The sequence below is a fragment of the Amblyomma maculatum genome, chromosome 11 (genome assembly GCF_055883805.1).
Source record: "Amblyomma maculatum isolate TAMU_Amacu chromosome 11, ASM5588380v1, whole genome shotgun sequence".
In the NCBI taxonomy this organism is placed as follows: domain Eukaryota; kingdom Metazoa; phylum Arthropoda; class Arachnida; order Ixodida; family Ixodidae; genus Amblyomma; species Amblyomma maculatum.
The window spans coordinates 35,824,467-35,852,160 of record NC_139354.1 but is presented as its reverse complement, the minus strand read 5'-3'; the positions used below and the strand labels follow the sequence as shown (position 1 = coordinate 35,852,160).

The 27,694-nt window shown below is 42.8% G+C and overlaps 1 protein-coding gene and 1 long non-coding RNA gene across 5 annotated transcripts; one reads left to right on the top strand and one right to left on the bottom strand.

The window, feature by feature from the left end:
• Positions 1-3,156: 3,156 nt before the first annotated feature.
• On the bottom strand, positions 3,157-5,767 carry Cdk1 (Cyclin-dependent kinase 1). The gene has a single exon (XM_084584756.1). It carries the CDS (start codon positions 5,683-5,685, stop codon positions 4,816-4,818), a length of 870 nt encoding a protein of 289 aa, XP_084440882.1. The 5' UTR covers positions 5,686-5,767; the 3' UTR covers positions 3,157-4,815.
• A 75-nt stretch (positions 5,768-5,842) lies between these two features.
• On the top strand, positions 5,843-24,114 carry LOC146173475 (uncharacterized). Of its 4 annotated transcripts, none has more exons than XR_014702223.1 (5): positions 5,843-6,101; positions 11,425-11,969; positions 14,052-14,160; positions 15,545-15,707; positions 22,990-24,114. It is a non-coding gene; the product is annotated as an uncharacterized LOC146173475 (long non-coding RNA). The 4 variants fall into 4 exon arrangements; XR_014702225.1 differs by having other exon boundaries at positions 11,425-11,701; positions 22,990-24,113; XR_014702224.1 differs by lacking the exon at positions 14,052-14,160.
• Positions 24,115-27,694: the final 3,580 nt, after the last annotated feature.

Below are 27,694 nucleotides of genomic sequence, written 5' to 3'. Positions count from 1 at the left end.
CAGCACGTGACCATAGACAGGGCTTTTTATTTTCTACTGCGCTGTGCTGTGATGCTCAGTATCCTCATCACATATATCTGAAGTACTAACAAGAAGCGTAGGCAGCGTAGTTGTCTTAACAAACGGTGACTTCACCTGTAGTTTCTGCTGTAAAACTATGATTTTTGCCCAAGGTTGCAAAATGTAGACCAAGCAAACTTTCAACCAAGTGTTTGGATTTCAATTAAGTTTGCTGCTTCCATTGCTTAACCAGCCTCAGCAGACCTCAGGCTGGAAACTGTGTGTTCGTGTAAACACTTCGTAACTTGAATATGAGTTGATAGTATGGCAGTTTACCTTAATGAGCCAATTGAAAGCAGGGCAGTAGTTTAGTATTCCCATTTGCTTGCAGTTACCCAGTTACAACCAAGTAATCACAAATAAATCTGCTTCTTTATAGGAACCTGCCTCTTGCCACAGAACAGCTTACTTTTGTTTCACTGAATTTCCTTCTGTAATTTTCTTCCAGGGCTTCGTATATATGCTATTAACTTAATCGATGAACCACAGACTCAACTAATGATAAATTCATGCCCATAACTTCCCAGGATTACTACCGTAATTTCCTTCCAGGGCTTCGTATATGTATCATTAACTTAATCAAGAATGAAGCACAGGTCAACTAATGATAATTCATGCACATTATTCTCCAGGATGTCCATTAAAGGAATCTCTACTGTTGCAATGACACCGCAGAGTTTTCTTAGTGATACAGACAGCGATGTAGTATTGGTCATTACCAGTGGAAAAAAATAAAACAAAAAAAGCACTCGCATCCGTTCTAACTTTGCATCTGAGAAAGAAAGTATACAAGAAAATCAATTTAAAATACTAAAGAACCATAAGCCCTTGTGACAGTCCAACAAACAATTTATAGGATATGCACTGCAGTAAAACTAAAAGGGAGGAGTATATTGATCAGAGCAGCATTTAAAGACTCATATTTTCTGAATTTCATAAATATTTGCTAAAATTGTAACCAGTTACGAGATGTTCACTTCTCATTTCTTGCAGGCTAAACAAAGTTGCATACCAGATACGGCAAGAAAGGCTCTAATAGTGAAGAACAGTACAAGCAACTTAGTACATGTGCCAGGTAGTTAAGCCACTGAAGCAGTTTGAAACATTTCTGTTGCGTGGTCGTAGGGCCACAAAGGACATAGTAACGGAATATATATTCCCCCCACCCCACTCCGAGTATGTTTTTTATGAATATTAGCAAAGTTGGCATTGAGTATCAGTGTCCCAACATGAATGCAGATCAAGAAATGGAACATTCGCTTCCTAGAAGTGAAGCAACATGCTGTTATGCACTTCCTCCAACTGAGAGCGAGAGAGTCTCGACAAACTTCAGTTGCTGTGCCCAAGGGTGCGGGATCAGATCTCGGTCACAGCGGCCACTTTTTGATGGAGGGAAAAAGCAGGGAACCTATGTGCTGTGTGATGCTAGTACAAGTTAAAGAACTCCAGGTGATCAAAATTTCTGAGCTTTTCGTTACAGAGTTTTTCATGGCCTGGGTCACTTCGAAACGTTAAACCCCATAAACCAAAGCAAACTTCAGCTGCTGCATCATCCGTTGTCCTTGGAAAAACTGTCTCTGGGACAGCCTTTCTTGTGGTTATAGTTTCGAGAGCCTGGCTACTTACATCTTTGGATATATGATCCTGTAGTGCTTGAACAGATTTGACACTTTGTCCAGTGCATTGGCTTCTGCACACAGAATTTATTACTATTTCAATTCTGCGTAGCCATGGTCTCAAGTAGTGCTGAGGGTGTCACAAAGATAAGATACAGCTTCAGTCGTGCCAGCTGTAAGCAAACGGCACATAACGCTTCATATGAAAAAAACCTCCGAAAACCTACAGAAGTTTTCATCCCCTGTTGCCATTGATGCCAATACAAACGGTCCTCCTATCGGTCGAGAGTTGAGGTAATCTGGGCATGAACGTAATAAGAGACTTTAGTGCTCTAAAGGGCAGTAGAGGACTACAAAACCCAAGTTGGCAGCTTCTCCCAAATTTGTGGTATCATGTGGTCTCAAGTTGCACAAGCCATTGGAGAACCAGTGGCCAACCATGCCAGCTACCACGTGCCATCATCATACCCGCAATTTTTTGCTAACAGCACTGACAATGCCGACACCGTATTTTTTGAGCAATGGGAGCTTTAACATTATTGCGTAAAAAATAACACGTGATGTGCATCATCAAAGCAGTAATGCTTGGCACAGATTTTATCTTCATACCATATCTTACTTTTTATTACTTGCTTCACTATCTGTTCGCTTGTTACAGCCCCAAATATATGCAGCAAAGTGTAAAGGCTATCATAGCAGCGATAAGTTTTACATTTTCTGCTTAGGTAATTAAATGTTTTTTTTTTTTTCTATGTGTTACCCACCCCTTAGATAACATTCCCAATCTTGGGGGCCTTTAAGGTATTAAAGGGAAGTGTTTGATAAGCAATGCAAAGTTCACATCTTACTCAAACCTTGCTTAAAGATCAAATGGTCATCAAAAATCCCATCTCAAGAACAATACATAGTGCTTGACAACGGTAGAATGTTCACAGCTCAGTCATTACTCACTTGTTTCTAGAACTAGAGACAAGTTTGGTAAATACACATTTTTATGCTACTGGGTGGAAATGTAGTTACAAGAGTTGAAGTTTAATATAATTGCCAGTGATTTGTCTGCTGCTCAGGCTTTTTCTGAAGCAAAGTAGATAACAGTTCAATCAATCAGTTAATCACTGTTTGTATTTCGTGCTTTATCCCGTTCCTTCTTTCTACCTGTGCTGTTACTGAAGTCATTTTTACCAACTAGTCTAACAAACATCAATCTTGGATTATGTCAGCGCTCTATCCCATCCCTTCTTTCTGCCTGCACTTTTACTGAAATCAGTCTCAATCAATCCAATCAATCACTGTTTTTATTTCTTGTGCAAAATAAAAGGGACAGTTTTGCTGCATGTCATGAATGGAGTGTTGGAAATGTTTCTAAAGCCTTTCTACGTTTATTCCATTAATCATTCAAACAAAAAGGGCCCACATATTAGTCATTCTCAGGGAAGAGCTAAGCACTGTGGTGTAGACTAAAATCTGCGTACGGACAGGCTTTGATAATGAAGTAAGATTTTTTATGTCAATACATGAGTATACATGAGGACCTGTACACAGTATACATGAGGACCTGTCAAGCAAGGGCTTGAATGACAGCAACCTGCAGACAGATGCGCTAGACCATTAGCCACAAACTACAACAAAAATAGTTGAGAGTATTAGGAGTGAAAAGAAAGAAGAGTTCTTTAGCAGAAATTGCCCAAAGAGAAAGGAATTTTACACAGCTACATATAATTAAAGAAGTAGGTCTTTAATACAGCATTGCATACGCCTGGTCTGCAAATATTGAACGTTCTCTGCAGCAAGTGTGAACACATCAAGGCAACATGAAATGGTCACTTGGACAAAGGTCATATACAAGGTCATGCACAGTTTGCTTTCCAGTGCATTTTAAGACAACAAAAGGATTAAACAACATACCAAAACCGTGCATTTTTTTCTACACGAAAACATACCAGTAGTGTACCACATAAGAATTTAGCACGCATTGAAGTATACCTTGGCTGCATCACATGGCAGAAAAATTTTTTTTCAAAGGTCTGCACAAACACAATGCAGAATGTTCCACAACATGTATGGTATGGCACATGGGGCTTAACACCCTAAGGTGACATTGGTTAAAAGCATACGTGCAATTAAAAGAATTGTTAAACTGTTTTATGCGATAGACCTGCATTACGAATTACTCGGGTACAGTAAAAAAAATGACTTGTGAACAGGCAGTGTCTGATGTGGGCTGTTGAAACTATCTTGCTTCTCCTTACCTGAAACAACTTTATGCTATATACTAATCCCTTTGCTGCTGATGAAAAATGTTACCTCTCACACACAATCTTGGCAGCTTTGTACATCACAACAAACTATTGCACCCAATCATACCACCAATCATTGCACCAATCAATAGTTGTAACAGGAACTTCCGAAGGGCAAAATGAGGCCACTATGATTTTTGCGGGACACATTGGGCCAGATGTGCACCATAACATATACTGTCATGTTTCAAGTGTCATTACTGATTAAGCAGTAGAAAAAAGTGGCTGTTAAGTGACTAAAAAACAACCAATTTGCTACTTGAAACATGATCACTTGTGGCAGTGAAAAGCGTATGGAAAGCTGTCGTAGGCAATTTACACTTACGCTATTTTCTCTAACAGAAGTACTCTTGGTGCAATATTCATATTTAAAAGCCTTTGCAAGTAACTTACCTGCAAAGGTGACAGGTTTGAGTTTACAACCCTTTTAATGCCAATTACGCAATAAGGCAAAACCACAAACATGAATTAGGTTTTTAAAATGGTAACTTAGATCACATTCCATGTGTAATGAATGAAAGGCATAACTGTGCTGTTAAGAGGCACTACGTTGCTATCTATTCTCCTGTTAAGGTTCACCTGAATGGCCATGTCAGTTGCACCAGTTAGAGCAGCAAAGGCAGATCTAAAACTTCATGACATCTTGAGCTACTGTAATAACACCTTGTTCAATACACTGAGAATGCAGAGTTTTTTTTTTTTATGAGAAGCCATGATTAATTTGGAACCATGAAATAAAAGCAAGAAACGTGCCTCATTTAATAGCCCTTACGAAAAAAAGAAAGAAAAAGAACACACACTCGATAGGCTTGGGCACACAAAATGTCCGATGAGCAGGGACTTCAGTCAAAGTACTTGTGCACGAGGGCTGCTCGGGCGGAGATCCTGTCGGCGGGGTTGTAGATGAGCATCTTGTTCAGGAGGTCCAAAGCATCAGCGTCCATATCTGGCAGCAGGCTAGCCAGAATGTTTTCCTTCCAGCTGGGGAAGCTCGGCTTGTAGTCTGGGAGCTTCTTCAAATCTGGCCAAGACTGTTCCGTTGGAGTGCCCAGGGTCCGGAAAATGCGAAAAAGCTGGTCAATCTCAGAGTCCCCGCGAAACAGAGGCTTACGGGTTACCATCTCGACGAAGATGCAGCCAATGCTCCAGATATCAATGGGTGTAGAGTAGCGCTGTGCGCCAAGGAGCACTTCCGGCGCCCTGTACCACAGGGTGACCACCTCGTGGGTGTAGACACGGATTGGGATGCCAAAGGCCCGCGCCAAGCCAAAGTCGGCCACCTTAATGGTGCCGTTGTTGTCAACGAGCAGATTCTGAGGCTTCAGGTCTCGGTGAAGCACCCGCCGCTGATGGCAGAACAAAATGGCCTCGAGAATCTGCCTCATGTAGCTCTTGACGAGCTTTCCGTCCAGCTGCTTGTTTTTGTCGAATCCGTCGAGGTACTTTTTGAGATCCATAGAGAGGTACTCAAACACCAGGTAAATTTTGTCGGACCCCTCCATCAGCACATCTTCGAGGCTAACGATGTACTTGTGCCTAAGTTCCTTCAACAATGAGATCTCCCGAATGGCGGTTGACGGCACGCCTTCATCTTCGCTCTCGAGACGGACCTTCTTCAGTGCAACTATTTTGCCATTACGCTTGTCTTTTCCCTTGTAGACAACCCCGTACGTACCTTCGCCAATTTTCTCCACCTTGACGTAGTTGTTCATTGTGTTGCCGGAGCGTCGCGACCGTTCGATTCGAAAACGGCCACCTGCGTCTAACGGATAGCTCTGGCTTGGCTTCGATCTTCCAATGCTTAGCAAGTCAGACGGAGGCCGACCTGTCTAAATCGAAACTCGAAACGGCCGAAGCCATCCTGTGGCAATGCATACTTCAGCGCGTGCTCTCAGTGCTCTTCGCATTTCTCTTACGCTTCGTGCGTCTTATTTTCGCACCTCTCATTTAATATGTAACATTTTTTTTTGCATTGCATATGCCATCATTATTGGCGTATCCTCCGTCATATGTTCAATGCACTCAACGCTTGGAAATAGTGGCTAGCTTGTCGATTTTGCGCAAAAAGCGGCGGGAAGACACGATGTCCGTGTCGCACGGCAACATAACGACGCCGACTAATTTGGCAGTAAGTAGGATGGTGTGTTTTGGGCGAAAACTGTGTTGCTTCAAAAGACACATTCTTCACGTCGTTCTCGAAAGTGTGGTCTTTTCATAAAGGTGCAGACCGTGCTGTTCTGTTGTATGGCATGCAACAGCGATCGGTGTAAAGCGAAAGCTGTTTATCAGAACAAAATATCCGTCATTCAGTTGTGCTGTTCAATCTTTTACTCTTGAAATTGCCTGAATACTGTGCTCGCTGTGTGCCCATAGTTCGCGCGTTAAGACCGCGTGCTTGTGTCACCGTTTTCAGTGAAAGCCTTGCATGAGGGACTGACAACTTCAGGTTTATTTCCGTATGCGAACATACCGACGTGCAGAAGTGGTAATCATTTTATTGACTACAGAGTTCCGTACATACTAGTCTTGGACACTTAGGAGGAATTTCGTAAAGGCACCCGTTACAAAGGGAACAATCACATGTCCAAATCGGATGTATTACTGGCTCGAACCATTCATGTGTTCTGATTTACTCTTCAACAGTGATCACTTGAGCCCATAGGCGTGCGCACGGTTCTGCGTTAGGGGGAGCAAAGTTTCACCGCAGCCTCCCCTTCAACCTTTCTAAGGCCCCTACAGCCAAAACACAGCGTGAAGATGAGAAATGGCAATAAAACACTTAGTTTGATGGGATGGAATAGCAACGCATACAAAATATTCTGCGCTTAATAGACAAAAGCTTTGCCGTGGATGCAGAATTAGAAATTACCAGACGACTCGCTTCTCACAACGGTTCCTTAATTGATTCCCCGGCTTTCCGGAGCAAAAGGTGCCTTAGAACACAACAGCACGACACCTCGGTTCCCAGTATACCTAGTAAAAAAATCCGCATGGCCATCACCATGCACTTTTCCTAACGACGGCACAGGTCTGACAGAGTGAAGGTATGAGGGCAAACTTGGCACCCCTCTTATAGGGTAACGGAAAGAGAGGAGACTGCTTGCGGCAGGTTAATAATGACAGTGCATTCATTTTTCTAACTAAAAGTAAAATGCTTGCAGCGTTATTGTTGTAAAAGGCAAGGGAAAAAACGAACAAAGATTGTAGTTCTTTCTCCATAGGAAAAGGCTTTGGTTGTAAGCGAATGACTTACTTTCAACGGCTCAGTATGGTTTTACTGTTATTTTGTGTATCGCTTCTGTGCATCCTCATGAATTCATTCTAGAAGCTAAAAAAATATTGACCTTGTTGACATCAGTGAAGTTTGTGTTGAAAGCATAATGCTTAGTGCAGGATGGCCCTAAAGGTGTTTATTGCATATGCAAGATGGGACTTTATTTGAAGGCACTGAGACCAAAGTAGCAGTGGTGACAGCGGTCCATGGTATGTCAAGTCGAGTACACGAAGCGATAGCAATGCCGTTGAAGAGAACATTCAGAAGTTATTCGTCTTTGCAAGAAAGTTCGTTTTCTTTAAACATGCAACAAAACAGTAACCACCGTGATGTACTTTAATTTAGCAAAGGCATTGCATTTGTTTTGTAAGACAGGGTAGACCTCTTGTCCTCCATAATGGGGTGCCCATGAAATCACTTCCCACAACTCCAAAGGTGGCAGAATATCTGCTAATAATTGCAGCATACCTTTACCTTTTGTTTTTTCTTTGCTATCTTATGCCAAAGCTCACTTTTGGGGTGGTTGCGTGGAAGTTCTTAAAAGAATGATAACCTTGTAGACTGTGCTGTCATAACAATGAGCGGTTGTGTCAATGGGGACGACAGGCTTAAGCAATGCAGCTGTGCTCTGCACTGGCCGCTGCCCTTTCCTGTGAATGAGCGTCGAATTCCATTAAATGGTGTAACGATGGCGAGCATGCTTGCTTGGATAGTGTGACGCCGCCACTTTGTCAGACCTGGAAAATTATTTATTGCTTGTGAATTCAGTGATCTTGTTGGAGCAAATTAGGGAGACTTAGACTATACAAAACCAGGCCAAATCATAACTATGGCCATCGTAACACACTGCTGATGAGTTATTACTATGTACTAGTTACACACAAAAAGGAAACTGACGACAACTGCAATTACTTCACTTCAAATGTAACTGATCTTGGTGGCTAATTACAGCTTATGAAAAGTTATGAAAATTAAGCAAATGGGCGTTGACTTTGTGGGTCCGACCTAAGAGAGATGGGAGTGGAATTGAGTGAGGATGATCTCGGTAATGTGTCTGTGATCATGTCAGGCCTAGGAGACAGCGTTACGATCGGAATAGGGAGAGACAGGGCAGTTTTTTCTTTCTTTTTTTTTGCTCTTTTTCAGCCTAACACCAGTGGTTTCCCACACTGTAACGGATTGTTTACTCTAGGCTTAGCTCTAATCCTTGATCCTGACTGAAGAATGGCGGCCATGTGGAATTTTATTGCACAGGTCGATTTTAAATTTTCGCTTTTGATGCACATTGCCTGTATATTGATGCCTACCTCTCACTTGCTGAACAGAATTTTTCTACAGATACAAGGTCGTTGCAGTTGTTCCCAAGTACTAACTTCTTTTTTTTTTTTTTTATCCCTTTTCTCAGTATTGGAGCAGATGTTGGCAAATCAGGGAAAGAAATTTTCAGAACAAGAGCCACCAACTTGTTCATCCATATATCTGGTGTCTGTGCCCTGAGATGCTGTTACCCCTCACACCTTCGTACAGATTGTAACATTGTGTGATCCAGTCTCATCACTTCAAAGCGGTCAGGTCACTGGAATGCGAATGAGCAGCATTACAGTGAATTCCATGTATGACAGTGTGCTGGGTGCGTAGGGAAACTGTTTTTTTGTGAGCATTCGGCAAAACCAGTCCATGAGCCATTTTTTTGTTTGCAATTTTTAGTATTTTAACTGAAAGTGTATGTCGCCTTAGAAAGGAGATACGCTCTGAGGTAAGTAAGTATCGAATGGCTTCGCAATTTGTTTTTCTGCTGGAGAGTAATGGCACAAATGGTCAAAATGTCTTGCTTTGCTCGTTAATTGTGCACATACTGCTCTGTTATTGAATAGTTTCAATGTTTTTCTTTGTTAGTTTAGTTTTTATTCTTGCTCGTGCAGAGCTTACTTATGAAATCTGTTATGAAAATCTGTTGCCGTGCTTTTTTTTTTTTATACACTGCAATCAGACATTCAACTGCAAATTTTGAGCTATATGAGTTAAACCGCTCTCAACCGATGCTCCTAGTTTATGTGCATTTTATCTATTGGCTGATAGACAGTATTCCATGTTTTCTAAGCCAGGGTTTGCCACATTAGCCCATTGCTTGTGCTTAATCATCTCTGTAGAACAATTAATGCTGCCTAAACAGGACCTGTTTCAGTATTAACATAGCTTGCCTACATACTTATCAAGAGAGCATAACAGTGTCATATTTGCATTTAGTTCTTATCTTCCATTTGCATAACAATATTGAAAGTTCCTGTGTAGGTTAGTTATGGTATAATCCTTGCAATTCAATATATGGCAGCATTTTGAGCCAATTTTTGTCATAGATTTTTGTATTCTTATCATTAAATTAGTACTGCAGACCAAATGTGGTCCAAATAGGAGAGGCTGAGCGTAACGATTGGAAGGTGGAAAACTGGTTGTGTTAAAAAGAAAATGGCATTGATGTTGACAGAGCATGCATTATTTAAAAGCACAGTGCAAGACTAAAGGAACTATTGCCGTGCATAAAAAAAGCATCAACAAAAAAAATTAAGGAAACTACGTGTCTATGAATGAAGACTATTTCTCATTGGCCTGCCAGTTTGAACCTGTTCGCTCTGTGGATGCAGTCACCTTTGATCGTGTTATATAAAGACTGCCACTTCAGATGTGGACAAAGAAACAAAAGAAGACAAGATATGCAGTGCCCCTCTGAAGTGCTGGACTTTTTGTAATACAGTGAAAAACCAACTATAGTCGGATACAGGTCGAGAAAAAAAAAAGCGGCAAACAGCCCTCAAAGGACCCCCCTCCAGCCAGTGCATCGCTCCGAATATGTGACGTCGCGGCACAGACGGGAAAAGAAAAAAACAGAAAAACGAGTAAAGGTATGCATTTTTGCTGGAACTCACGAGGCATTTACGAACTATTTGCCAGCACAGACTCACTCAAAGAAACCACATTTCAAGTGCTACTCGTAGGTGCAAGGCGGTCGGCCGTGACGTCGTGGTATAGCTCGGCAGCTATTGGTTGGAGGCGGGTCCTTTGATAGCTGGATGCTGCTTTTTTCTTGACCTGTATCTGGCTATACTCTACTTTTCTGCTCTGGCCCATCTTTGGCCGTGGCAGTCCCTAGTCTACTGCCCTAACAAATTCTGCTTTGGACACTGCAATGGGCAGAACTGTAAGCTATACGCTTGCTCAATTCTTATCTTGGAGGCAACATAGTGCAGATTCTACTATGAGTTGGGTGGCAAGGGAATAAGTTTTTTACCATATCTGTTCCAGCAGTTATTCACTGAAGGCTTTCTTTCAGTGCGTGTGGTAACGGACAGATGAGCCTGAGCACAAGTAGTTTGTTAGAAGCAGCCTGAGTGCGAGACTGCAGCTTGGAGCTCATATTAAGAAATTTTCTTCTTCTCAGTAAGTGCACAGTGTCATTGTTATGGATTAACCTAGTTATGGTGCCGCTGCTTTGGTCAAGGTGAGGATAACTTATAGCTTGACATGTCATTTCTATTTAATTCTCATAGCTGGTAATCGTAATTATTTGCAAGCTATGACCGGTCTGAACTATGCACGAAACAGAAGTGAAGTGCATCTGGGAGATACTCTCACACTGTGAATAGCAGATTACTAGTATCAAGAGAAAAACTTACAACTGTAGTTTTACCCTACTGCTACTTGTAGGGCAGAAACGTCATGGCTACCAAAAAGGCTTGAGATTGAAGACAGTGCTGTCAGCTTTGAAAAGGGGTGCGATAAGAGTAATTTTAGAAGGCTGGAAGAGCAAATTTCAATCATTATCCAAGCTGAGATTAAGAGAGTGAGTGGGAACCGTAAGTGCAAATAATGCAGACTGCTGATGACGGATAGTTGCTTAGTTTAATGGATTGGATTGAAAGGTAAGGCAATTGCTGTAAAGGGCATCAGAGATTAGAAAGTTCACGGGGATAAAACGGCCACAGCTTCAACAGGACAGGCTTAATGGGAGGGATGTGGAAGACGACTTTGTTATTGTTTCTTTGAAAGCTGATTGAGTGAGACGTCACAGGTGTTGTATGACAGCTTAAGATTGCATTCCTCATTCACTCTCTTGCAACCACAGTGCCAAGTGATCTTTGATGAATGCTTTACTAAACATGCTCTCGCTTTCACTATGCAGGCTCTGTGGCTACACATCACAGCTGTGACGTGACTCCTTCGTCAGTGTCTGAAAGGCGAAAAGTGTCCTCTGCACCAGCCTGCGATAACTGCTTCTCCTAACAGTGTGAAACGTCACGAGAGCGGACACAGAGGCCAGAAGAGGCCCATTGCAAACGCAACATTGTGAAACTGGAATGGGCCGAGCACCTTTTTGCTCACTCACGCAGCTAACTGTTCACATCTTTGTGAACAGTTGCGTGAGCAGCTTTGCGCAACACAGTGGTCTGGTGAAACAAGTGAGCGCCCGCAATGTCAAAAGCTGTTGGATTGCCACTGTTGTGCCATGGTCATTACACAGAAACCAGGATGAGCGTGCTTAACCACTGGGATGTTAACCAGTTCCAGTGCCATCCATGCCACAAGGCGTTTGAAATGCCATGTAAAGCAGGGACGCCCTCCTGGAAAATGCATGATTTTGTGAAGTTCTCGCATCATTGCATCATATTATGAACACAGCATTGGAATTCTAGCACTGAGCAACATAGTTGGCTGTTCTGTGCAGAGGTTGCTTTTGCTGGAGTTTCCTTGTATTGACAGTTTTTTGTTTGAAATTTTTGTTTACAAGTTGTCAAAGTCTGTATCCAAAAAGCTCAGGGCTGCTGAACTTTTTGTCATAGCTTGTTTCTTTACCCACCTGCTCTTTGTTTATTGTAAAAGTGCTGTAGAACACTTGGTGCGGGCATAACGACATACAGCATTTGCCTTGTTCTCCTGATTAGAATACAGTTTGTTTTTGTTAATTCATTCATGGGAGTTAAAATGCAAGAATCTCCTTGTACTAAGGTGCCAGTGCACGTCCAGGCTAAACATTATGCAGGGTAAATTAAAAACTCTTCAGTGGAGCCATCTCCTAGTGTAAGGGGCTGCTGTGGCTGAGAAAAACGAGTTACCTGAAATGAGAAAATGAGTTTTATAGCTACCTCATCTTGCGCTTAACTAATGTGATGCTCTGTATCTAGGATTGTGTGTCTCAGTGTAATGCCTCGAATGCAAGTTCAAACCATTGTTGGCTGAAGCAAAGTTCGCTTTATTATTGTGGAACATTCTTGGAAGTTTTCTTTCGATTTTTTTTTTTTACCTACGTGCTTTGTAGCAGTTCCTAACCAAGTGACCCATGTGCAAGTCCTCTTGAACTTCCTGCAGGGGTTTGTGCTGTAATCAGTGACTGTGCACAATTTGCGGTTTATATTCATTTCAGTACGGGAAAGTTCTTGCACTAGACAAGAGTTTCACGCCACTGAATTAATAGTTGAAAGTGGAAACATCCAGATTGTTAGAACCTTAGCTGCAAGAAAAGCGTCCTCGTGAGAGGTGTTTACGAGACTGATTATGCTGCAGCAGTTAGGAAGTTTTCAAGACGAGTAACAGAAACAACTATTTCAGTTTGTTGGCTTGTCAGGGAGCATCCTGTAATTGTGACTGGGATACTTCTGTTATGCTGCAAGCTTATATTCGATGCCCGATCTAATGTTGATGCAAGTAGAGGCTATGTTTGCAACTTGCTAAGTTTTGTTTGGCCAGTGATAGTCTATGTTTTTAATTTTAACACTTCAAAAGTGAGCAGCCAAGTATGAGGGAACTGCATCCAAGTTCATTTGAGAGCGATCACAACACAAGGGCACAGTCACAGCCGATTTTTAAATCTAGGCCAAAATGAAATGTAAAAGAAGAAAGCGCATAACCAAGCATTTCTCAACCTTCTTCGCAACTTTAACGGAGGAAAATTTGTGCTAGTGTTTGAAATGCAAAATTTGACTCATTTGTTCTTGTAAAATGGTAGGAGTAACATTAAGAGATACGAAGCGTGCAGAGTGGGTCAGAGAAATAACTCAAGGTACTGACATTCTAGAGGAAATCAAGAAATGGGCATGAGCAGGGCATGTCGTGCGAAAAGAGAAAAACCGACGATCGCTTAGGGTAGCAAACTGGATTGCGAGGGAAGGAAAGCTAGCAGAGGGCAGCAGAAAGTTCAGGTGGGGGTGGATGAGGTTAAGAAGTTGGCAGGGGTCAAATGGATGCAGCTAGCACAGAACCGGGTCAAGTGGAGAAATATGGGAGAGGCCTTCGCCCTGCAGTGGGTATAGTCAGGCTGATGATGATGATAAAACAATAATTAAATTTGGGCACATTAAATAATATACAGTTGTGGCAGATAAAACTGCTTAATATCCTGCAGCATAAACCTTTTAGCAGTCCGTTGTCATTTTGAAAAAAACCTGTATTCCCATTTTTATGTTGTCTCTGTACATTGGGATCCTGCTGTGCGTTGTGCAAGGTGTTGGTTAATCGATAAAATGTTGACCTGAGGCCCCACAGACTTTCTGCGCTTATATCTTGCCTCGGACATTTATGTAGCATTTGGGAGAAATTTTTGCTGAGCATTTAAGTTGTAACCAACGGGGCATCATGAAAAAAGAGCGCACAACAAAAAGCGATGCAACAAAACAACACATGAAAAATGGCACGGCAACAAAATACCACAAGGAAAGCGTTGCTTGAAAAGTGAACACGGCCAAACAAGGGTCTCCGTAAACAGTCCTTGCTTGCTCAGCTTTAATGGTCACATTTTTCTTTTTTGCCTTTCAGAAATAGAATCTGGAAACTGAGAAATGCTTTTAAGCCAAGCACCCATGCTTTTTTTTTTTTTTTTCGCTTTTTCTTCCACTGGCAGAACAACCTCTCCAGGTTAATTTTGGTGAGCTGATTTTCATCGAGACAGCTGTGCGATTCCTCATTTGATTATCTTGCAGTATTTGTAGATATTATGAAGTTCACATTACCTTATTGGGAGGTTGTACAGTCATACTAAATCTATAGTAAGGGTTCTCATACTTGGTTCCATGAAACTCAGGTGTTCTGCTTGATCCCACAGGGCTGCCTCTCAAGCGCATAAATGAGATGGAATGTTGGGCTTGTGACCATATTTTCTGCATTCTTATATCAAGAAGAGTTGAGCATTTGATAAGCTGATTGTCAAAACCAAGAAAACAAAGAAATACTTACAAAAAGTGAACTAGACAAGCAATAGAATGGCGCATATTAATAGCTTTTTCGCACACTTTTTGAGAGCTATAAGGGTTCTGTGAGGCTAGAAAGATTTAGAACCCCTGTTCTAGAGAAATAGGCAACTAGGAAAAACGAGTATATAATGGACAGAAATCATGTTTTCTCAAGCACTGTGCCCTACAACCCGAACTAACCTAACCTGAACTGATGTAACCTCATTTAACCTAACAAAACTGCTGTTTTGCAAGTTGTGCTTTACCTTTTTTCCTTTATGGTTATGATAATTTAGCTCACCAGCAGCGCTGGTCTAAGCTGTGCTACACTGTTTTATCGCTGTGCTTTTTTGCTTTGTGCTGTTTTGGTTCTGTGCCGTTTTTGTGTCCTGTACAGATATATGATATTTTGTTGCGCGCTGTTATTTAAGGCTCCAACTAACAGTTCAAAACTTTCCTAAGGCTGGTTCTTTGAGCATTTTCGGAGGTCGTTATAAAATTTATATTTTATAATTATAAATTTTAGTTATAAAATAATGTGAGTGGCACAATTTCGCACTGCTTCCAAACAGATTACTGGCGTGCAACTACTGGGTTGGGGCAGAACCAGTACACCTGGTATGGACAGTTAGTCTTCAAGATTTGGATGAATGCTTATTTTATTTCCTCTTTGTGGGCTTCATTAAAGTCATTCCATGAGACTAATGATATGGTAGTCAATGTTGCAATGGAACCTTGACTGTAGCTTTGTGAGTCTTGATGGTTCAAACTCTGAGGGGTTTAAATTGCGTAATAATTATGTGGAGCAAAAATTAAAGAGTGCTGTTTAATACATGAATATTCGTAGGAATGAAACCTCAGTTTGGAGAAAATTAGGATTACCAATAAGCAGGTTTCGCTTACAAACATGTCACAGTGACCTTGCTTCCAATGAGTAGCACAGAGCGCAAAAATTACAAGCCTATGATGAAAACTATTGCTTGTTGTCAAATATTGTGAGGACTGTGATCGCAGGCTATTCTAAATAATTGTTCCTTGTTATCCTATATTTTGTTTGCCCTACCCCCCTCCCTCTACTAGAGGCAGGGAACACTGTGCTCGTCCTAAACGCAGTCTTCACCTGTGAAATTTGTGGTGAGCTATTCTTCACGCGAGGCCTCTTCGAGGAGCACCAGCAGAGTAGACACCCCCAGAGGCCGTCCGGAAGCCCTACCTACTGTCCAGACTCCAGGGATACTAACAAGTAAGCCAAAGCTTGTTTTCTTCAAACTTTTAGCATCGCCTTTCTTCAAAAAGTGTGATTCCAGAATGGGATGGGAAGGGGCAAAGTTTTGATGTTACGGGCGAAGAGACCCCACCCAAGCGAAGACGGCCGTGTGTCACGTAGCTGAATCTTCGCACTTTCGAGAGGCATCGCGGTAATAGCTTCCGGTAGCTTCAAAGGCGAAGTCCGTTTGCTTGTTCACTATACAAAGGATCCCCTCTCCAGGCACTGATCAGTATCTTCTTTTGCGTCAGGCGACTTTGCATTGCCTGGTGTCTGTAGGGGCGCCCCTATTGACCCTTCTTTAGCTACAGGTTCATGTAGTAACACCTATGAGAAGTGTGATGTCAAAGCGCACTAGAATAGGTGCAGCTACTGGCAGTCTTTTGCGTATTGAGTTATTATAAATATGTTTCTCAAATGGGTGTCGTCTGCGAATCCTGCACCCACGCACAAAAAAAGAAAGTTTGTGCGATAGTAGACACGGTTTTGCAGGGTTAAAAGCGTGGAAGTTCAAAGCCGACTTTAGTTTATCAAAGCAAAAGAAAGAAGTGTGCAGGAACCGAAAGCGTGTGCGAGAGAGAGGGAGAGACAGAGAGCGTCTACGACGTTTATTGATGCCAGCTTCAGTGAAACTCGAGCTCTGGCTGCACTGCTGAATGGGGCTGCAATACAAACCATATAAGCTGTCCAACGAGCGAGCGGGCGATGTTGAGAGGAGTCAAATCTCTTCTAGCGGTATGCATATTGTTCCCGACGCGTCACCTCTTCCTTAGTCTTCTGCAAAGTGCGGCACGCTGGCTTAAGTGCATATTTTTTAGGCTCCAGTGTAGTCTTGAACCAATTCCAGTTCTTTATCTGCTCCTGGAACTGCATGAGGAGAACAGTTAGCAAAAAGCCGCACAAGATTCGCTCCCTGCTTTTCATGAATCCTCCGCCATTCTCAGTAGTTCATGACACTCCATGGCTGAGAACCACTGATATATAGCTATATGTCAAACTACCTTGCTAAAAAATTTTCTCCACGTTCGATATACTATCGGGATTCAGCTGTAGTCAGATTCAGCGCAGGAGTGAAGCAGAAATTGCCCTTCAAAGGTTGGTCTCGAGAGGATAGCATTGACCTACTACCACGACGTAACTGTGAAATTCCTTGCAATTGTCAGCCATTTGCGATGGTATGCTACAGCTAAACCTAATTGGCAATAAAACTTGTTTGGACGCTCATTGGATGATCTGAATATTATTGTCTACAAGGCTGGTTCACTGCGATGTCATGGCACTGGATCCCTGTCATGTAGTTGGAGGGCCTCCTTCGAGGAACACTTTCCGTTTGAATTTTTCGTATCATTTACACCAGTGCCATTAAACTCTGGCTCACAGCCGCTATTTCTGCAGCATTTTCGAATGGGCTCTGAAGGAAAACGGTAGGTCAGGTTAGACTATGCGGTTAGCGTCGGCTGGTAGGAAGTATGTTATTACATTATTTTTACAGACAACAAATGCTTTTATAGCCCAGAAAGTTGCGTAAAAACGAAGTAGCCAATGCCATAGCTGCCTCGAGTGACATAAATGTGTGACAGTTCGCAAGGAATGCTATTTCGCCATGTCAACTCGAAATGCGAAGACAGCACAGCATCGAGCATAGTCAAGAATGCAAAGTGTCATATTTAAAACAGCTCTGAACAGACAGAGATAATTCTCTGTATGACGGGTGCGGGCAAAAAGTTCAGAACCGCAAGCTCTCAGCGGTCTGTTGCGTTTGGAAGGCAGTTTCGTTGTCACTTCAGTCTTTCAAACAGCTATTTCGTGCAAGCTGCAGGCATTATGAAATTGCGAAGTTCTCGTTTCATTTTTCTCCATGCATGCACCTCGTCAACATGGGAAGCGCAATGCGAGTGCGGGGCCTTTTTTATGTTTTTCTACAGTGGAAAGTGAATATGTTTTGAGATATGCTGAAAAATTATCTGACGAGTACTACGTTCATGTTGCATTTACCTTTTTGTTGAGTTTCTGAAAGAGCAGATTTCCCGGCGCAGGTCATCGGCGTGTAATACGTGAGGCGCCTGGCACTGAAGGCAGGATTTTCCGCTAGAAATATTGAATCAGCTGGTGTGTGTCGCTATAAAAGCCGCTATAACACCAAGGGCCGACAACCGCCGGTCAAATTTTGTCATTTCCCGCCACACTTGGCAGGAGAAAGTGCACCAGAATTTAATCATTGCAGTTTTCTTTTCTTAGAATGTGACAGCAGTGAGAACTAGGCGAGAACAACCGCATGCACGTAAACAAGATACTCAAATGACACCGCTGCACAAAAGAAGCTGGTGCACGGAGCGCTCCCTGGTCAAAGTTGCCTCCCCTATAATATGGTGGCAGCACCTACAACTTCACATAGTTTCTTTCGCACCCATGGAGCGTATTTCTACCGCGCACACATGTTGCCCCCACAGGGGCCATCTGTTAAAGCAGATGTTTGCGTGTACTGTTTGATACGACGGACATCGAGCACCCGTGCTTAGCCGTGCATGGCATCTCCGTGTCTGGGGAAAAGGGGATTGATTGGACCGATGACGAGTATTTGGACCTTTAAGGCCCCTCTTTGGAGGCAGCACACCACTTTTGCCCCAGCATCCCACAGACAGTACCTCTGGCCTGACCCACCCAGGGGAAATCGGCAGTCGCCTTTTGCTCTCCTCCCCTCCCTCTTTTGTTTTGTATCTTCTTTCTTGCAACTTTCCTTTCTCCTCCTTTCCTGTTTCCCCATTTTTTCTGGCGGCTAGGGTTAACCTTGTGTGGCTAACTGCGCTGCGTTACGCCATGCTTGTTTATAGTCGGGATGTACGACTGGGGTGGCCTGGACTTGTTTTCCAAGCTCCTGTCCCATCCCCTTTTTGGGCTCCCTGGTGCATAGTGGCTGTCACCCTGGCCAAAAAACATCACAATTTATGGTTGATTCTCTTTCTGGAACTGATCGCCTTCCCGAAAGGGGGTGGACCGATATAACCCGAGTTTTTTTTCCAAACGAACAAAGAATGTTTCCTGAAATATTATGCGATATATAATGGAGAAGAACAAGAATCCGCGAGAGTCATCTCCTTATTCATGTTCGAGAAATCTCTGACAAGTGCATTGGGTGCAGATTACAAGGTGACACAAGTGGCAAGTGGAGATCCGTTTCTAGAACTGAAAGATTGTGCACAATATTCAAAACTGTTCAATATTGTGTCTATCGGGGACATACCTGTCTCGATCACTGCACACCGATATCTGAACACTGTCCGATGTGTGATTTCAGAAAATGATTTCATGCATTTTACTGGAAAAGAAATGTTAGAAGGACTTACCGATCAAAATATTGTAAATGTCCAGACGATTAAGATAAGAAAAGAAAACAAAGAAGTCTTGACGAAGTATATTTTCTTTACATTTGCCTCTAGTACTCCCTCCGACTCCATTGAAGTAGGCTACCTGAAGTGTTAAGCATTACATACCTAGTCCTAGACGCTCTGTCAGAAATTCGGCCATGGCTCATACAGTTGTTGTGGCCGCCGAATGTGTGCGAAATGTGCCTCAAAAGAACACCCTACTAATGACTGCACCGAAATCGTATTGCAGTGTGCTAACTGCAGAACACTTAGTTTTCACATTTTCATAAAATAGGATGACATACATAACACATTGGAATTGTAGAGGAGTACTAGATAATTATAGTGACATAAAAGACATTCTGGCCACATTCTCTGTATTTGCTTTATGTCTCCAAGAAACCAATTTCGGTCCTGAGAACACAAACTACAGTGAGAATTATAAGATCTTCCACTGGGACTGGGAGCTGGTTTGCAGACTCCCAGGTGGTGTAGCCGTCACTGGGAAAACTGGCGTCGCTGCTCAGGAACTGAAACTGATTGAAGCTGTAGCAGCCACATTACTAACATAAAACTCTCATAGTATGTTCACCACATCTCGACCTCCAACCACATCTCATATAACCCTCGACGACTTAGAAGACCTTTTACAGCAGCTTCCCAAGCCGTAACTGGTAGTTGCTGATTTTAATGCTCATTCATGTCTTTGTGTTAATTAGAAAACAAATACTTGTGGTCAGCTTTTAGAACATTTTATTTTATGCAGCAGCGTGTGTCTGTTGAACTCAGGCAAGCCAACTTACTACTACTCAACAACAGGCAAAGTGACCTGTTTAGATTTGTCTTTAAGTTCATCTATCTTTACCGATTTGAAATGGGAAGCTTCAAATAATCCAGATAGAAGCTACCATCACCCTGTCATGATCAGCCTATCATCCTAACCATCAGTCATCCAATGAAACAATGGTGGTGACTGTTGGTGGAAGCTGCATTTAGCTGACTGGTCTCTGTGTAGATAGGAAGCCAGTTTAAAGGAAATAGTCTTAAATAGCCGTGGCATAGACGAAATCAATGAAATCAATGGACAGTTTTTAAAAAAAGCGAGAGCTAAAGCTCGACATATTCGTCATAACGCCAAAAAACAATCGTAGCATAATTATTTGATGCCTAACATCCAACGTCTAATGTCTATAACAATATAACAGAAACGTGGGAACAAGTTCATGAGTCCACAAACTGAATGACAGCTTCTCCCCTTTCACAGTTTCAATTCTCACAGCCCCTGGTACACAAACAGGCTTGGAAGAACAGGCTGGCATACTAGGAACATTTCCACAAAGTTTAAAGTTCTTCACACTAAACAGAAACATTCTTAAAATACAAGAACACGGCTGAAAAAAAGGCTTCCTATGAGCGGCAGCACATGCAATAGTTTAATTACACTGCAAGATATAAAAAATTACCTCACTGCCAGTAAAAAGCTGCACCGGGTCCCAATGAAATTCATTATGAGAGGTTGCCCATCTATCTGGAGCCGCTGTAGAGGCGCTTCTGAAATTTTTTAACAAAATTTTGGGACTAGGTAAACTGCTGCATTGTCTCGCTGTTTTCTTCTATCTAGGAAGGCCATGTGATACAACTTGGAGGTTTGGGATCCTACGTGACCTAGCAGCTTTAGGCATCCGCGGCTGAATGCTCAGTGTTTTGGATGACTTTCTTTCAAATTGTTCATTCCAAGTGCGTCTTGGTACCATCTTGTCAAGAAGCTTTGTTCAGGAGAATGGAGTACCTCAGGGGTGCATTCTAAGCATAAAGATTTTTTTTGTAAAAGTCGATTCCATTACAAACAAAATCTCAAATCCCATTATGTATTCGCTCTATGTAGATGATCCTCAGAAAGCCTGCACATTCTCCAATATGCCAACATGTCAGAGAAGATACAAATAACAATTGATAAATTTGGCTTGCGAACTGAGGCTCTCCCTCAACCCTTGTTCAGTGCTCTCTTCATACTGTGCAGCCATCTTCTTTCTCTCGTTCTACTCTAGATTAATAAACTAGTGACATGGGCTGACAAAAATTGATTTCAGTTTTTCCCTACAGAAGATTGTTATGTTTTCATTCATATGAGGTATTCAGAACAACCCTGTCCTGCCCTTAAATAGAGCAGAATTACTGGTAAAAAATGAACGCAAATGCCTAAGCATTTTTGACAAAACTCGCATTTCTTCCGCACATAAACATACTAAAAGAGAAAGCCTCCAAATCTTTTAACACCAAATTTATTTATTTATTTATTTATGATTACCCTCAATGCCCCTGGCCTTGAGGGTAATCATAAATAAATAAATAAATAAATAAATAAATAAATAAATAAATAAATAAATAAATAAATAAACACACTGAAAGTACTTTACAAGAATATCGCATCCTAAAAGAGAAATACAACAAATGTACAGAGTTTTACACGAACGGTTCGAAAACTGCCTCTTATGTCGGTTGCACAGAAGTGGAGGGGAGCTCTGAAAAATAATTAGACTTCATGAACGTGCATCATTTTTTACAGCTGACTGTTATGCTCTGTTGGTAGCTGTAGAAAAAATTATGCACAAGAGCTCTGAGAACAGTGTTGTTTACATAGATTCGCTAAGTGTACTCACAGCTGTAAACTCCAAAAGTACTGCCATGCCATTACTTCGTAACATAATACACAATATAACATGGATCAGTTCCAAGTCACGTAGGCGTTGACGGCTATGAAAGAGCGGACATGTGTGCTGCTCAAGCTTGCAGAAACAAAATTGAGAAAGTAAACTTGCCATATAAAGGCTGCATAAAGTTAATTCAACACAAACAAAAAGGCAAATGGCAGTTTATGTAGGAAAACCAAGCAAGTAATAAATTGCACCTCGTAAAGTCCATAATAGGAGAATGTAAAACAAGCACTTATCTAGAACGCATCATGGAAGTGACAGTGTGCCGTCTCCGCATTGGGCACACACATCTCACACACAACCTTTTGCTAATGAAATACAAACCCATGATAAACCTATGATAAACCTATGTGTGAAGAACGCAGAGAGGGGCTCACAGTCAACCACCTCCTAATTTCATGTCCAAAACTCGAGACACTGCGAAGAAAGCATTTCACTTTTTTTTTTACAATCGCACCATCCCATTCCAGTGGACTCTAGCTTACTTTTAGGAGAAAGAGACAGAATTGCAGACTGAACACATGTTTTTTGTTTTTAATGAGAAGGGGACTTTCTAAGCATACTGTAGATTTTTAATGCATTTATTTTCCCTTTTCTAACAAGAACATATTTTAACCTTGCTCTTGGTTAAAATGCGACGGCAGCAGAGAACATAGCATAGCGAGGAAACAGAAGCCACATCCTGTTGATGTAGCAGCTGGCTCCGTCATTTATGTGACTGGCAAACTAGGTTTTTTTTCAATCCGCTATGCTGTTCTTTGGAAATGGCTTTTCTTATTGGTTGATATGCATATGACATCACCGCAGTTAATTTTTATTGGGTGTCTTCAATGTTGAAGATTTTCTGGGCATTCATGTGTGATTTTCTCAGTAATACAGCCATCTTTCTGTGCAGTAAAAACGCTGATAATGTTCCTGGGAATAAACTTCACTTTGCTTAGTTTTATTTTTCAGTTCAGTGTTCCTTTATTATCAGAGCTTGCTAAAGTACAGAAACGTTCTATTTGTAAACAAAGTGCAGGTTTTGTTGAGGCATTGAGTCGTTAATTTCACATTTCCTTTCCTCAATTGGTCTTGATGGTGCCGTGATGGCGGTGCATAGGGTTAGTGCAACAGCCTCTCCACTCTTTATCCCCTCCTCTAATGTGCCCTCTCTCTCTTTTCTCCCTGCCCACCAAGGTCCAACGTCTGCAGGCATGAGAGGACACACACTGGAGAGGGCGCTGACAGTGGTACTTACTTCAACAGTGCCGCAAATGTGATGCAACCCAGCAGGACGGTTTACACTGTCGCATATGAGGACTCGCACCCATGTCCTCACTGCGGCAAAGTGTTCTCCCTGCGGAGTAACCTTGACAACCACTTGCCCAGCCACACTGGTGAGAAGCCCTACACCTGTTCTCGCTGCGGCAAGGGGTTCCTGGGGAGTGGCCACCTGAGGCGGCATGAGAGCAGGGTACATGGCCTACAGCTTCAGCCCCCTTTGCAGTGACCACACTACATCAGAAGCATGACCAAGGAAGACTGTCTATCTTATGGTGAATTCGAGTCACTGATCCGAAGCGTTCACCGAATCTGCAAAGGAGCAAGACGGTTTGCGAGCCTACGAACCAGGCTGTAGTGGATGAACAAGAACTCAAGATCTGAGTCTAAGTCGCCCATTGAAACAATGCTTAGAGCAAGGAAACGCACGTGGAAGCAATGTAGGGAGGTTAACCTGCAGGACATCAATGAGTGACAGGGGAGTAGGAGCTCGCACATTCACCTTTAATGGAAGGGGTTGTTCGTCGATTACAGAGTATATGTGTATGAAAGAAAAACTAAAGAAAGAACAGGAACTGCTGGCCATTTATTTTCAACAATGTGGGAGGAATTCTGGGGTGCTTAACAAGGCCCGTCAATGTCATGTGTGCGCGTTGGCAAAAAAGGTGCACTTACTTACCTCCAGACAGCGACTTATGCCGATTCTCAAGAAGATGGGAACGTGCTGAAAGAAATACTGCCTCGTATAAAGTCGTCATTGCCTGTCTGGCTATGCACACTGAAAGATAAATGCATTTGCCATAACCTTTCAGTTAACCCTTACCTGTGTCAACTGTGGCCGCCATATCCCAAGAAAGCTACTGATTTCATCCAAGTGATTTAGGGAAATACCACAAGATAGAATAGATTTGGTATAAGGGAATATTTATGCCACATGAATGCTGCTATGTGGCTACAAAAAAATAAAAATACTCCGTTTCCCACTCGGGACCTGCGATAACAGTTTCACATGCTCAAAGCACATCAGTATATATATATATATATATATATATATATATATATATATATATATATATATATATATATATGCAGCTTTCTGAGGAACTTTGTAGTTAAATAAAAATTCATCTTGGTCCGGTTTCGGACCTGGGACGATCGCCTATCCATGGAGTCACTCTACCATTTGAGCTAACCAGGGCGGCCACTAATCATATGGTAGGGCGAGAATGGATTGATCAGGTGGAGTCGTCTTCAAGGGTATTCAAATTCCGCGCCTTTTCCCAAGCTTCCCATCGTGGCCCCCTGCTACCTTTTCCCTCTCTCTTCCGCGCGGATAGGGAGAACCGGTCTTTCCGCAGAGCGTACAAGTACCATTAGATGCCGACCCGGCCTCGGACACTGACCCGGCTTTTATGGATCCTGGGATGGACATTAAGTGGGGGGGGAAGGGGGGGGGGGGCGGGGGTTGATGTGGGGCCCATATCAAAGGTAACCAAATTTCGCGCCATTTTTCACACTCTCTGTTATTGCTTCCCTCTCCTGCGCGGCCAGGACGAAGGGCCTCGTGGGCAGAAGAATCATCCACAACTCGAAGTGATTAGTGCAGTTGCTAATGAGTAATTACTTCTTGATCAAGTCTCCACCTTGGGAGATTCCCATAAAATATTTGGGCTAGCATTTTTCCCACTTCGAAGCAGGTCCGGTCTACTATTAGCTGAGTTAGAGCGGCTGCCCAGACAGCTAGGTGATGGTCCAAGGCACTAGCTCCTTACCAGGATGAATGTTTCTCAAGCTACGAATTTCTGAGATCCTTTGTAGCTGTGTGGCTGGCCTCAGGTGCATGCCAATGAGTAATTTCTCCCATTCCTAATTTTGTCCACCCACTTGCTCCTGTTGCCTTCTACGCTTGCCTCTTTTTTGCCAGAGTCCAACCCATTGCCATTAACGACCATCGATAATCTTTTTGTAGGACTATATGCACTGTCCGAACACATCTCTTTGTTTCTGCTAGGATATCAACACTCATTTGTTCCCTGTACGATTCTACTTTTTCTTTCACTCCTAATGGCATCATATAAGTCGGCATGCACTCACTCATAAGTGCACTTACTGTAAGCGGATATGAATGCATGAGAGTGACTCGGTATGAGTGTGAGTGAGTGAATGAAATTAGGAGTGAGTAGTCACGAGTGCGTGCGTGACTGTGAGCGCGCGGTTGTGAGCAGCGCTTTATTAAATGTGGCAGCGAACTCTGCCACTTGCGTTTCGTGACGACACTGGCCACTATCCGAGCTTCGATACCAGAACAGAAAGGATTCCAGACCACAACAAGTTAAAATGGGTCCGCTTCTCGACCTCAGCTCGAGCAGCATCCATCCAAAGTGGCGTTTATTTAGGACGAAGATTTTTTCAGCTGTCGCGCGTGGTGGCTACCGGCCGAATGTTTAATGTTCGCACATTCCAAGCGGAAATCTGTTTGCGATACACGAGGAAAATACGCTTGCAAGGAAAAGTTCGTCTTGTGAGTGCACCGCAAATGTAACCTCGTCTGCAGCGCCTCTGCGTGGCTGTGAGTCAGTGCATATACTGCCCTACAGAACTTTGTTTTCTCATGAAACTTTGAAAACAATTATTTTCAAAAACGCCGCAGATGGGTTTACTTACATATGCATTTTAATCATTGGAGGAACGTTTTGTACTATTCAGGTAAAAGGCCCTAGCACTCTAGTCTGCATAAAAAATGCAAGATTTTTGCCTGCGATTGCGTGCTATAAAGCTGATCAATTAGCTATCTGGAGCAGAATACACGTGGCCAACATACATGTGTGTTTCAAGGAAGATTAATTAAAAAATAGCAGAGGCTTAAACCTGGTTATAACAAGCGATCGAAAGCACCCACCAGGGTGGCTTAGTAAGGACGCTCGGCTGCTATCCATGCTCGAACCCACCAGTTCGAATCAGCTCCGCGGATGTACCTTATAATGCGAAGGCACTACATGCGAACTGGCTAAATCACCACCAAAGCGACTAAGCCTGTTTGACTTCGCGAGTTGGGCCTTGGATATCATTAAGCCGAGGTGGAGTCTCGTGAAGAAATTATCGTTATCCCCAGAGGAAGGAGAAGAATACGAGGTGGGACTCCGTGAAGATCTCAAGGTCATTCGCCTACATACGGCGAACTCTGTAGTTGCAGCCCGGAGATATAGAGCGTGTGCTCTAAAAATTATGGTGACACTTAAACTTCAGCTCCGCCTTTAAGGGTGTGATATCGTGGGCTAACCAAGCCGTATAAACGTGCCTGCGTGGCCTATGGGTAACGTAAATGCATGGGTCCTGGTAGAATGATTCTTATATCACCCTCCCACATAAACGGAGAGGTCCGAGTTGGCAACTCCTGCTAAACGTAGGAAGCTTTACGTCCAGTCATTGCGTGGCCTGTAAGCTGCAACTACCGTCTGCCAGTGCAGCGCCGACGCCGGATTTTTGGTGAGTGGGGCCTAATGCTGTCGCAGAGAACGGAGAATATTTGCAAGAATTCACAAGCTCTCTGCCGCAGCGAACACATTGCTAGAAAGCTCATCTGTTGTTATTTAGCTAATTAACAGACACACCAATTAACTAATTATAGCAATTCATTCCTCTAGAGGGGAGGACCTGGAGTAGAAAGCCTTTTCTGTCGGACAATAAAGTTGATTCACTCACTTGTGATTAGTCCCAACGGGAAGTTCGAAACGATTAACAAGATAATCCCATATCACTTTTTGAAACGAAAAAAAAATTCTTTAGAGGAAATCGGACGCTTCTTTTTGTGTACGAAACCGAAACTGACTGCTACAGATGTGCAGGAAGGTCGGGGCTGAAGCGACGTCCGGTGATGACGTGGGCAGTGGCAACGGCGCTCAGTGGGAACTGCAAGCGGTATTGTGCCACGCCATGTATTTTTTTTTTCTTTTGGCTCGCAACTTGGTCCAAGCCAGCTGCATGGTCGTTTTTAAGAGCGACGGAGCGCAATAAAGTTCATGAGACTTCACAGTAGAGTAGGCAGTTCGAATTTGGCGCTTTTGCCACTGCATTACATGATCACCTGACGTTTCTTTACAGAGCGTCCTGAGCGTCTCTGGTGTAAGTCCTTGTTTCATAAGTAAAAGAAAAAAAATTAGAAGGGTTTAACGCTGCTGTAATGAATATGTTGCGAAAGCTGCGGTGGTGACTGAGCTTTCTTCTGTTAGGCGCAATGCCGGCTCGAGGTCTCAGACACGGCACACAGCGACGAGCGGTTAGATCTGACGTAGTATTGCTTTCGCAATAAAACGTCTTATTTCTTCATGCTCCAGATCTCTTGAAAATTAGTACTTCTTCGTTTAAAAAACTTATAAGTCGAACCCGGATATATCGAATTTTGGTTATATCGAACTCACGGAATATCCCCTTGAAAATCCCATGTAGAAGTATAGGAAAGCCGCGTCATATATCGAACTCAGTTTCACCGGTCGTTCGATATATCGAACTCCGCACCAAGCACAGGAAAGTGTGCCTTCCCCAAAGACGATCGCATCACCCTCGGCCGTTTGCCACGTGACGTTTTCAAGCCACGCGCGGAAGGAATGAGAGGGGACAGTTC

Coding starts and splice junctions, on each gene's coding strand:
- Cdk1 (XM_084584756.1), bottom strand. CDS start 5,685: ATGAACAACTACGTCAAGGTGGAGAAAATTGGCGAAGGTACGTACGGG.